We start from the raw sequence: 13,254 nt of genomic DNA, 5'->3' as shown, positions 1-13,254 counted from the left end.
GTGGGACTCCCTGCATCCCTGGAGCTGCTCACACTGGCCCCAGTTCTTGGTATGTGTTCTACCTGTCCTTTGACAGCCCTTTAGAGGTTAATGTCCATTTCTCTTCCCCACCAGACAGGACCAGCTTTGCAACCAATGCTCCTTAGACAACTCACAATCCTGGGCATCTTAGTTGTGCAATGAAATTCTAGGCACAAAGAAACTGTTAGGATTGAAATCCATGGTTGGAAAGAAAAAGATACATGTTTCAGTTGACATTTTCATGCTTGTTCTGGTTTACAGGAATGTACTGATATTTCCAGTCTGTCTGCTGATATCCAGCACTGACTCACAATGGAAGCCATCTGCAGTGGATCAAAGGGCTCCTCACCTGTCTTCTACTTGGTGGGCATCCCCTTTCTGCCCGAATCCCTCTTCCTCCTTGTCTTTGTCATTTTCCTCTTACTCTACCTGCTCATCCTGGTGGGAAACGCCCTGATCCTTGCGGCCGTGGTGATAGAGCCCAGCCTTACAAGCCTATGTATTTCTTCCTGATCAGCCTCTCAGCCCTGGACATCCTCTTCACCACAACCACTGTCCCCAAGATGCTGTCCTTATTCTTGCGTGGGGACCGCTGCCTCAGCTCCCCTGCCTGCTTCCTGCAGATGTGCCTCTTCCACAGCTTCTCCTGCTCTGAAGCCTTCATCCTGGTGGTCATGGCCTATGACCGCTGTGTGGCCATCTGCCACCCGCTGCATTACCCTGTGCCCATGACCCCGCAGACCAGTGCTGCCCTGGCATCCAGTGCCTGGCCCACCGCCCTCCTCCTGCCCATCCCGGCGGTGGTGCAGACCTCCCACATGGCTTTTGAAAACACCGCTCACATCTACCACTGCTTCTGTGACCACTTAGCAGTGGTCCAGGCCTCCTGCTCTGACACCAGCCCCCAGACCCTCATGGGCTTCTGCATTGCCATGGTGGTGTCCTTCCTGCCCCTTCTCCTGGTGCTTCTCTCCTATGCCCACATCCTGGCCTCAGTGCTTCGCATCAACTCCTGAGAAGGACGCTCCAAAGCCTTCTTCACCTGCAGCTCCCACCTCCTGGTGGTTGGCACTTACTACTCATCCATTGCCATAGCCTATGTGGCCTACAGGGCTGACCTGCCCCTCGACTTCCACATCATGGGCAACGTGGTGTATGCTATTCTCACAGCTGTCCTCAACCCTCTCATCTACACGCTGAGGAGCAAGGATGTCAAAGCAGCCATCACCAAAATGGCATGTCCCCAGAACCTAGAGAATTCCAGGGCCCTTGATCCTTCAGTTCAGTTCAGTTCAGTTCAGTCGCTCAGTCTTGTCCGACTCTTTGGGACCCCATGATTTGCAGCACGCCAGGCCTCCCTGTCCATCACCAACTCCCGGAGTTCACTCAGACTCACGTCCATCAAGTCAGTGATGCCATCAAGCCATCTCATCCTCTGTCGTCACCTTCTCCTCCTGCCCCCAATTCCTCCCAGCATCAGAGTCTTTTCTGATGAGTCAACTCTTCGCATGAGATGGCCAGAGTACTGGAGTTTCAGCGTTAGCATCATTCTTTCCAAAGAATACCCAGGACTGATCTCCTTTAGAACAGACTGGTTGGATCTCTTTGCAGTCCAAGGGACTCTCAAGAGTCTTCTCCAACACCACAGTTCAAAAGCATCAATTCTTCAGCACTCAGCTTTCTTCACAGTCCAACTCTCACAACCATAGTTACAACTAATTCAGCTCCCTGGACACAAATGACAGTATGCAGTACAGAATAAACACAATAAACATTTTTAAATGAATTATAGCAATCCAAATTGACTTCATTTGGTTGATCAGACATCTAAAACCTAGTCCTCAAATAACGGATCAAGAAGTCTTCCCACTGGTGCTACAGAATAATTGATTTTCACAATTTCCCCCAGTTGTTAACATGATGAATAAAATTTGATCATTCAGTGATTCATATTAAAAATCTTTACTTGATCTGCACAGAAATAAACCAGACCTATTTGCTGCTCCCGTGGTATTTATGGTTTAACTGCAGAGTCAGACCCAAAGAAATACTATAAGGCAATATGACCGAGAGAAGCAACAGGGGAGGGGACTGAAGGAGACAAGAAGTTAGCATTTGATTCAATGTGAAAATTTTCCTATAAGTTCTTCTATTTTTGGCATTGATATCACTTGTTTGTTAGCAAATATTCATGAATCAGCAATACAGTTGGGGGAGAGGCTTGAAAAGATTGCGTAAGAAAACCATTAGCTTCTCCAGTCAGGGAGTGGTAACAGGGTCCGTGTTCTTGTCCAGTGGAATGGATCCATTTTCAGCTTGGCTGTCCATTAAAAAGTGATGCTTCCTGCCAAGAACTGGCGGGTGGAAGTTAGAGTGGCTCCACTCATCATTACCCTCAGTGACCCAGCTGGGGAAATGTGTGTCTCCAGTCCTGATGACTCTGGCCTCTGTGGATTAAGCAGTCCTGATTCAACTGGAGACACAATAAATCTCACTAAATTTAAAGCTACAACTTCTGCCTGGTCATTTTAAGCTCACTGTGAGAGTAGACCAGCAGTCACAAAAAGGAGTTACCATGTTAACAAGGGCAATTTACCGTGATATTCAGGAGGAAGGAAAACTGCTCTTCCATAATGGGGACTGGGAGGTCGGCACTCAGGCAAGTGAGCATTTCTTATTTCTGCCAACTCTAACTCTTAGTGGGCCATGAAAACAACCATAGCATGATGAAGCATAGCAACCAGGAGTTCAGAACCGACATGGACGAGGATCTGGATCATGCTAGCAGGGACTCCATCTAGAGCCACTGAAAAGATTGAGTGTGAAGGAAAAGGGGAAGGGGAACTAGAATGGGCGAGAGAGGAGGCAGAAGGGCAGGACTGCTTGCAGCCTTGGGACTGACTGCAGCAGCAGGGGCAGTCGTCAATTCAACTGATCTTTTTCTTGGAAATTTCCCTCGAAAATGTGACCAGTCAGAATTCTGGAAACCCTATGTCCAAATGGAGTGAACTTCTGAAAAGTGAATGGATCTAGGACTTTCCTGGTGGTCCAGTTGCTAAGACTTTGCCTTCCAGTGCAGGGGATGTGGGTTCAATTGCTGGGGAAGTGAAGTCGCTCAGTTATGTCCAACTCTTTGCGGCTCCATGGACTGTAGCTTGCCAGGCTCCTCTGTCCATGGGATTTTCCAGGCAAGAGTACTGGAGTGGGTTGCCATTTCCTTCTCCAATCCCTGGTTGGGGAGCCTAAAATCCCACATGCCTCACAGGCAAGAAACCAAAACATAAAAAAAGAAACAATATTATAACAAACTCAATAAAGATGTTTAAAATGGTCCGTGTTAGAAAAACTTTTTAAAAAGTGAATGAATCTGAGAGGTTCAAGGGATAGACTGGAGTAGACAGTGTTCTGTCCTCTAGGAGCTGAGTGCTGGCTGCTAACAACTCACACGCATATACCCTAAGATAGAGGCGTGCTGAACCTGACCCTCATTGCTTTCCTTTTTGGGGGAAAGGGAATAAGAGAGTAACTTTATAAGTAGAACAAACCAACTACTGGGTACTAAGCAGTCTAAGCTTTGATGCCAGCTGTTGACATCCTATAGAAGTACAGTATCTATAAAGCCAGCTGTTAGGCATCTAGAGACCCTAAGACCCCATGAAAAGTGCATCTTCCCCTGCAGGAGATGAACATCACTAGTCCCCTGGGAAACTGAATGTATGCAGGCAGCCTCTCCCCTGGATATTGCTAGAAAATGCAAATAAAACTCCTGGAGTAATTTTCACATAATTGTGTTTCACTCCAAATACCCTATGTCTGTTATCTCATTCAGTTCAGTTCAGTTGCTCAGTCATGTCTGACTCTGCGACCCCATGGACCACAGCATGCCAGGCCTCCCTGCCCATCACCAACTCCTGGAGTTTACTCAAACTCATGTCCATTGAGTCGGTGATGCCATCCAACTGCCTCATCCTCTTCTCCCACCTTCAATCTTTTCCAGCATCAGTCTTTTCAGATGAGTCAGTTTTTCACATCAGGTGGCCAAAGTACTGGAGTTTCATTTTCAACATCAGTCCTTCCAATGAATCTTTAGGACTGTTTTCTTTTAGGATGGACTGGTTGGATCTCCTTGCAGTCCAAGGGACTTTTAAGAGTCTTCTCCAACACCACAGTTCAAAAGCATCAATTCTTCAGCGCTCAGCTTTCTTGATAGTCCAACTCTCACATCCATACATGACTACTGGAAAAACCATAGCCTTGACTAGATGGACCTTAGTTGACAAAGTTATGTCTCTGCTTTTTAATATACTGTCTAGGTTGGTCATTACTTTCCTTCCAAGGAGTAAATGTCTTATAATTTCATGGCTGCAGTCACCATCTGCAGTGATTTTGGAGCCCCCCAAAATAAAGTCTGACACTGTTTCCACTGTTTCCCTATCTATTTCCCATGAAGTGATGGGACCAGATGCCATGATCTTCGTTTTCTGAATGTTGAGCTTTAAGCCAACTTTTTCACTCTCCTCTTTCACTTTCATCAAGAGGCTCTTTAATTCTTCGCTTTCTGCCATCAGGGTGGTGTCATCTGCATATCTGAGGTTATTGATATTTCTCCCAGAAATCTTGATTCCAGCTTGTGCTTCCTCCAGCCCAGCGTTTCTCATGATGTACTCTGCATATAAGTTAAATAAGCAGGGTGACAATATACAGCCTTGATGTACTCCTTTTCCTATTTAGAACCAGTCTGTTGTTCCATGTCCAGGTCTAACTTTGCTTCCTGACCTGCATACACATTTCTCTAGAGGCAGGTCAGGTGGTCTGGTATTCCCATCTCTTTCAGAATTTTCCACAGTTTGTGATGATCCACACAGTCAAAGGCTTTTGCATAGTCAATAAAGCAGAAATAGATGTTTCTCTGGAACTCTCTTGCTTTCCCCATGATCCATTGAATGTTGGCAATTTAATCTCTGGTTCCTCTGCCTTTTCTAAAACTAACTTGAACATCTGGAAGTTCATGGTTCACATATTGTTGAAGCCTGGCTTGGGGAATTTTGAGCATTACATTACTAGTGTGTGAGATGAGTGCAATTGTGCAGGAGTTTGAGCATTCTTTGGCATTGCCTTTCTTTGGGATTGGAATAAAAACTGACCTTTTCCAGTCCTGTGGCCACTGCTGAGTTTTCCAAACTTGCTGGCATATTGAATGCAGCACTTTCACAGCATCATCTTTTAGTATTTGAAATAGCTCAACCAGAATTCCATCACCTCCACTAGCTTTATTCGTAGTAATGCTTCCTAAGGCCCACTTGACTTCACGTTCCAGGATGTCTGGCTCTAGGTGAGTGATCACACCATTGTGATTATCTGGGTCATGAAGATCTTTTTTGTATAGTTCTTCTGTGTATTCTTGCCACCTCTTCTTAACATCTTCTGCTTCTGTTAGATCTATACCATTTCTGTCCTTTATTCTGCCCATCTTTGCATGAAATATTCCCTTGATATCTCTAATTTTCTTGGAGAGATCTCTAGTCTTTCCCATTCTATTGTTTTCCTCCATTTCTTTGCACTGATCACTGAGCAAGGCTTTCATATCTCTCCTTGCTATTGTTTGGAACTCTGCATTCAAATGGGTTTATCTTTCCATTTCTCCTTTGCTTTTTGCTTCTCTTCTTTTCACAGCTATTTGTAAGCCCTCCTTAGACAGCCATTTTGGTTTTTTGCATTTCTTTTCCTTGGAGATGGTCTTGATCCCTGTCCTCTGCACAATGTCATGATCCTTTGTCCATAGTTTATAAGACACTCTGTCTGCCAGATCTATTTCTTACTTCCACTGTATAATCATAAGGGATTTGATTTAGGTCATGCCTGAATGGTCTAGTGGTTTCCCCTACTTTCTTCAATTTAAGTTATCTCATTAAATTCTCTCAAAAACTCTATGAGATGGGTAATATTGTTATGTTCCATTTTATAGATGGAGAAACTCAGACTCAGAGTTCAAAAAAGTGACATGCTGTGCTTAGTCACTCAGTTGTGTCTGACTCTTTGTGACCCCGTGGATTAGCCCTTCAGGCTCCTCCATCCATGGGGATTCTCCAGGCAGGAATCCTGGGGTGGGTTGCCATGCCCTCCTCCAGGGGATCTTCCCAACCCATAGACTGAACCCAGGTCTCCCACATTGGAGGCAGATTTTTACTGTCTGAGTCACCAGGGAAGCCCAAGAATACTGGAGTGGGTAGCCTATCCCTTCTCTAGGGGATCTTCCCAACCATAGCTAAAATACATTAGAAGTGGTATTCAAACCCAGGACCCTATTTAGACCCTCTGCCCTGATGCATATGCAGAGTACGGTTCTGGGGATGAAGTTCTGGGTCTGCCATGTAACTTTAATACTAAACATTATCATAAGCATCAGTAAGTCATTTCACTTCTCTGGACCTCAATTTCCTCCTCTTGACCTGCCTGTCTCCCTTGGCTGTTCTGGGGACCAAATGGAATAATGTCAGTAAAAGCTGCCCCATTGGTTGTAAAGTTTTGGAACCCATGAGGGCTATTAACAATGTTGTTCTCATTATCGGAACATCTCAGAGGTAAATCCCACCCCAACATAAAGAACTCAATCCTGGGTGAGTAGGAGGCTCAGTGCCCCAAAGGAGCCCTGCCTCGAGGGATAGTACTCCAGCAGGCCTGGCCAAAAGGGAGAGTTAGGGGTTTAATTAGCCATAGCCCATCTGCTACCAGGCTCTTCTCTGCCAGCCAGGTTGGAAGACACATAGGGGACACCACGAGAGGCATCAAGGTAGACAGGACTTGGCAGGTGAGTGAGCTGGGGGTGATGTGCCAGAGCTCAGCAAAGACCAGAGTGTGGAGACAGGGCAAGGATGTGGGAGGGAGGGATAGAACTGGGACCAGGGATCAGGAAAACTAGCTGGACATGCACAACAGGCAGGCACGCAGCAGCCAGGTTGCTGTGTGTATGTGGGCTGCAGGGCCTTGGACCACATACCCTGTCCGGTCTGTGTGCTCAGAGGTGGGATTCAAATCGTCCTGGTCAAGGGCTTCCATAGGAAAGCAAGGCTGATGGCAGCAGTAACATTGGAGACACTAGCCCAGTTGGGGTTTATAGTTGTTCCAGGTTCTTGTGTAGCATTGCTTAAGCATTCTCTGCAGGACTCAGCAACCCCGGGGGTCACAGATGAAGGAAATAAGCTGCAATTAGAAGCTGTGACGGGAATCTGGTCCTTTCTGACTCATAGTGCACACACTTGACCACTAAGGCCCTCAGGACATGCTGCAGATAAAGCCCCTGGCTGGGCAGCAGGTGCTCACTAGCTGGGAGAGCCCTCACCCTCGCCCTTTCCCTTTGAGTCATGGACCATGTGACATGCGCTCCGCCAGACACAGAGCGGACGCTTGGGAAAGGGTTCATCAGATTAGAAACCCCTCAGAGTTCTTTTCCTTTAAACCCATCACTACACAGATGAGAAAACCAAGTATTGGAGGATGGAGAGAATGAAAATTACCTGCCAAATTGAGAAGGCATTCTGAGACTGTAAAATGAGGCAGGCAGCTCCATATGATCAATGGATCTTTTTATTATAGGGTAACTTACAAGGTGGTTTTATTATAGGGTAACTTATCAGGATCAAGCAGACAATCTGGAAGCATTCATAGCTGCACTATGCACCATGGAGGGGCCACTGGGACAATTTTATAGTTAATCTAGGGCATGGGGGTAAGTGCTTGGAGACAGGATAAGCTTTCCTAAATCAAGATTAATGAATGGATGACTGGTCTCGTGAGTGCTGGGAGTACATCACAGAAGATTTTCAGCATTGTTTGGGGACTAACAGCATAGAGGCCACATGATCCTCATTACTAAACAATATCTGTTAACTACAAAGCCCTTGATGACAGAGAAGTGGTTTACTGTACAGTACAATCCTGGTTAGGGTCAGTGGAAGGACAGGAGACACTGAAAGGGGCCAAGATGGCGTCAGTTATGCTAACAGCCATACGCCAGAGTCACAAGAAGTGAGTGGCAGAGCTGGTCCAGGAGCCAGGACTTCTGGTTGCTAAAGGCAGGGTTCTTCTACAGCAGGCTGGCTCCAGAATGATCTGTGCTCTTACCCCTCACCAACCATTGCCTTAAACAAGGGTCTTGTTCCAACCCTCAGTTTCTCATATGCTGAAGGGAACAACTACTCCCTGGCAGGGTTGGATGATGGGAGAAGATGATGCACATGAAGCAAAGCATCAGGTTGGATCCTTGGTGATTCTCTATCCTTCCCGGTCCCCACCTGCACTGTAACATTCTCCTAGACAATCCCAACAGGGAGGACCTGCTGGGGCAAGTTCTGTACCCTGGGAAATAGTACCTATTAGGTCCTAGTGGCTCAGCGGTAAAGAACTTGCCTGCAATGCTGAAGATGCAGGTTTGATTCCGAGATCAGGAAGATCTCCTAGAGAAGGAAATGGCAAGCCACTCTAGTATTCTAGACTGGGAAATCCCATGAACAGAGGAACCTGGCGGGCTACAGACCATGGGGTTGCAAAGAGTCAGACACGACTGAGTGATTAAGAACAGCAACAAAAGATCCTAAGCACAGGACTGTGTCACTCAGATGTAGTGTGCAATCCAGAACAAAATGAGAACACTAACCTCTAAAATAGTGTAAGAAAGTCCAGCTAACTCTAGATATTTCCTAAGATAGCCAGCTGAATTGCACTTTGAAAGATTAAATGTTAAATTCTTTCCAAAATTATTCTTGGTGCCCCTGCTTGGCTGATGACCCAGCATATGCCTAGTCTGCCTGTTGGACAGTCCAGCACCAGTTGGTGTGAAAAACCACATGCCACCTCTCCTCTGGAGTCTCAGCATCCCTCTCTCCATCTGCAAGGGGGAAGGGAACTTGACTTGATGGCTCCCTTAGGGCCCCTCTGGCTTCAGATCCCTGCCTTTCTGCCCCTCCAACCCCCTGCTCTGCCTCACCCAGGACCAGCAGCAACAGATGCTTCTCTGAGAGCAGAAATGTGCAGGGCAGTGCAGTCTGCATTCCTTCAGGTGTGAAAAAACCTGGTGACCATACTTGTTGGACCAGGGTTCTGGTTAGCTGAGAGTGAACCCTTTAACATGGAGACAATCAGGTCAGTGTCTTGCCAGGTCCTGGGTGTGACCTCTGAGATTCTCTTTCCAGGAGCACACACACAGGACAGTTGTCCTTCCTGTGCTCATTTTAGACAAAGTAGTTGCCAGTTACCACTTCCAAATCTAGAAGCCAGACTGTACAATCCAAATCCATCACAGAGCAAACTAGTGAATTTTTTAAAGGTGGGCAAGAAGTGTGGGGTAGGGGAAATGGGTTGGAATTGAAGATTTAAAAAACCTTTTTGTTCCAGTCGGACAGTCTCTGATTACAGGACGTGAGGGGTGTTTGTAGCTAGTCTGTTTTGCATTTGTTTTAGAAAAGAAAGAAAGTAGCTGTTGTTCCTAAGAATTTCAAGGACAGTTGCTTGATGACATCAATAGCGTTCAAACAGCAGTGATAGAGTTGTAAACATAAAATTACCTGGACTGCTCATTAGAGGCTCATCTTGAAGTAGGGATGAACCAAAATTGCCTCAGCAGTCCCTGAATTGACCCCAGTGCACATTTAACGAATAACCTACGGTATGAGGTTTTTCTATTTGGGCAGCTACAGTTTTGAGTTCTCTGGGTCCTTTCTAGCTCTCATGACAGCTCCTTGTGTCTTCTGAGCTGATATTTGATGCCCACACCACAGTTGGCATCAAAGAGCTAAATACAACACTGGCTGGGCAGTGGCAGCCAGGAGGAAGGATGTTGACAGACCCTAAACGAGAAGATGCACCATCAGCTTGGGCTCCATCAGGAAGAGGGCAGTCCCTCTGAAGGCATAGGTCCATCCCATCACTGAAACATGAATGAGAGAGAACCCAGAGAACTTGGCAGGGAGAGAAACCAGCAGAGTTTCTGAACCCAAAATATGAAAGGGGAGCCCTTCCCTGGGTAATGAGTAAGCTGGGCAAGCAGCAGGCTGCAAAAAATATTGGAAAAATCAGATCTTTCTAGTGATGTGGTAGAGTGATGTCACTTAGTAGAACTTGAAACAAGAGCAAAAGAAGAAGCAATGACGTAGGAATCTTAAGCGATCATCTAAGATCTGATGCTCAAAAGATACTGTGGGACATGGAGCAGAGAAGGAACAGAAGCTCTTTCAAGGCACTTATCATAGCTATAACTAATAATTAACCCTGTGATTGGCTTTTAAAAAAATATTTATTTATTTCTTTGGCTCTTCGGGGTCTCAGTTGCCACACAGGGAATCTTCGTTGCAGTATGTGGGATCTAGTCCTCTGACCAAAGATTGAATTCAGGCCCTCTGCATTGGGAGTACAGAGTCTTGACCACTGGACCACCAGGGAATGCCTATGTGGTTTGCTTTTAAACCCACCACCCTTCTACTAGAATTTAAGCCTTGTAAAGGCAGGGCCTGTATGTGCCTTATTTACCTTCTCACAGCCTTGTGCACTATAGGTACTTACTAAATACATTACGGAAGAAGGAAGAAGAAAATTGTGGGTTAAGATGGAAGAATGATAGCCCCAGTCCTCTAAACTCAGTCATAAATGATTTGGATTGCAATCATCATAGAGTGAACTATACAGAATTCTCCTTCCAAACTTCTGTTTTATCTAGTTTCCAGATGCTCTGACAGCCTGTCACCCTGGCATATAGCTCTCTCCCACCATGTATGCCACAGCCTGTAATGGATCAAAAGACTCTTCACCCATCTTCTACCTGGTGGGCATCACCTCTCTACAGGACGTCTTCTTCCTTCCTATCTTCTTCATCTTCTTGTCCTTCTACCTGCTCATCCTGGTGGGAAACGCCCTGATCCTGGTGGCTGTGGTGATAGAGCCCAGCCTTCACAAGCCCATGTACTTCTTCCTGATCAATCTCTCAGCCCTGGACATCCTCTTCACCACAACCACTGTCCCTGAGATGCTGTCCTTATTCTTGCGTGGGGACCACTGCCTCAGCTCCCCTGCCTGCTTCCTGCAGATGTGCCTCTTCCACAGCTTCTCCTGCTCTGAAGCCTTCATCCTGGTGGTCATGGCCTATGACTGCTATGTGGCTATCTGCCACCCGCTGCATTACCCTGTGCCCATGACCCCGCAGACCAGTGCTGCCCTGGCAGCCAGTGCCTGGCTCACCGCCCTCCTCCTGCCCATCCTGGTGGTGGTGCAGGCCTCCCACATGGCTTTTGAAAACACCGCTCACATCTACCACTGCTTCTGTGACCACTTAGCTGTGGTCCAGGCCTCCTGCTCTGACACCAGCCCCCAGACCCTCATGGGCTTCTGCATCGCCATGGTGGTGTCCTTCCTGCCCCTTCTCCTGGTGCTTCTCTCCTATGCCCACATCCTGGCCTCAGTGCTTCGCATCAACTCCCGAGAAGGACGCTCCAAAGCCTTCTCCACCTGCAGCTCCCACCTCCTGGTGGTTGGCACCTACTACTCATCCATTGCCATAGCCTATGTGGCCTACAGGGCTGACCTGCCTCTTGACTTCCACATCGTGGGCAACATGGTGTTTGCTATTCTCACACCTGTCCTCAACCCTCTCATCTACATGCTGAGGAATAAGGATGTCAAAGCAGCCATCACCAAAATATCATGTCCTCAAGACCTAGGGCATTCTGAGGACTTTTGATCCTTAGATATAGTTAACCCTGTACCCAGGATACCTGTGTGTTAAGAAGAGAGAATGCCATAAACAAAATTTTTCTGAAGGAAAGAATGACTTATAGCAGGACCAAAAATGCACTATTGGAGCTTCCCTTTCCAAAATTAATGAAAAGCTAAGTAATGAAATCAGTCTTTTGGTGGAAAGAAATAAGAATGTCAGATACAGTATGTAAAGTATCTTCTTAAAAGTATCAATTAGATTTTTTTTAACATAATAGGTCTAAAGTAAGAATAAAGACAGGAATGCAGACAAAGTAGTTATTAAGACATAGATGGACATGTAGATCAATGAAACACAGCAGAGAGCCTAGAAACAGACCCTTGAACATATGGGCAATTGATATATAAATGAGACTGTAGATCAGTGTATGATAGTATTAGAACTATCAGATATCCACACGTCAAAAGATGAAATTTGTCTCTTACCTCAAACGCATACAAAAATCAATCTCAACTGAAATAGGAAAGGCGGAACTATACAATTGTGTAAAAGACTATAGTCCTGATCTTGGAGAAGGAAAGTATTTCTTAAGTAAGATTTTTAAAACTCTCAATGTAAAGAAAAAAAGCATAAATTTGACTGCTTTAATATGTAAAATTTCTATTCATCCAAAGGCACCAAAAACAGACTGGAAAGCCAGGCTACAGAACAAAATAAGTTATTTCTTATGTATATTACCAACAAAAAAACTCAAGATTGATAGCCAGGATATACAGAAAATCAAATCAATTTTTAAAACAGGTAGTCAAGCCATAAAAAAATACTGCTAGAGCAAAAAACTGCACAAATGGGAATAAACAAATGTCCAATAAATATAAGAAAATGTGTTCAAGCTCTTTAGTAATAGAAGTGTAAATTACAACAGCAAATAGTTACCACTAGAAGCCAATCAGACTGGCTAAAATGCCAAAGTCTGATGATAGCCGGGTTGGCTAGGATGTGAATGGATGGAGCTCTCATATATGGAGAGTGGAAATGCTAATTGGTACAGCCATTTTGGAAAATACTTTATCATTCTCTTATGATGTTGAAGACACACATATTCTATGATCTAGCAACAGCAGCATTTCCCCAATTTGTGAAATGTTCCTAAATTGTAACACTATATGCCAATAAAATATGAAGGAATTATGTATACATGCAACAACCTAGAAGAATCTCACAGTACTGAAAGAATCATAGCTCAAAAGGACACATATAATATGATTTCAGTTGTATAAAGCTTAAAGACAGGCAAAGCTACATACATTTTTTATCAATGCACACAGATGTCATTAACTATGAAGAAAAGAGAAGGTATATTTATTACAAACATCAAAATCATGGTTATTTCTGCAGGAGAGGGAGAGGGTTGTTCTCAGAGAGGGCTGCCGAGGGGCTTATGAGGTGTCGTCAATGTTTCATTCTCTCCTGAGTGATGGTGACATGAGTATTTTCTTTACAATTAAACTATATATTTAGGCTTTATACAG

The 13,254-nt window shown here is 45.3% G+C and overlaps 1 protein-coding gene and 1 pseudogene across 1 annotated transcript; both read left to right on the top strand.

Moving 5' to 3' along the window:
* Nucleotides 1–333: 333 nt before the first annotated feature.
* Nucleotides 334–9,035, top strand: LOC128059920 (olfactory receptor 2AT4-like; annotated as a pseudogene).
* Nucleotides 9,036–10,780: 1,745 nt separating this feature from the next.
* Nucleotides 10,781–11,746, top strand: LOC128059919 (olfactory receptor 2AT4-like). Its single transcript, XM_052652171.1, has one exon. It carries the CDS (start codon nucleotides 10,781–10,783, stop codon nucleotides 11,744–11,746), a length of 966 nt encoding a protein of 321 aa, XP_052508131.1.
* Nucleotides 11,747–13,254: the final 1,508 nt, after the last annotated feature.

Source organism: Budorcas taxicolor, chromosome 15 (genome assembly GCF_023091745.1).
Source record: "Budorcas taxicolor isolate Tak-1 chromosome 15, Takin1.1, whole genome shotgun sequence".
In the NCBI taxonomy this organism is placed as follows: Eukaryota; Metazoa; Chordata; class Mammalia; order Artiodactyla; family Bovidae; genus Budorcas; species Budorcas taxicolor.
This window is presented reverse-complemented; position numbering and strand designations above follow the sequence as displayed.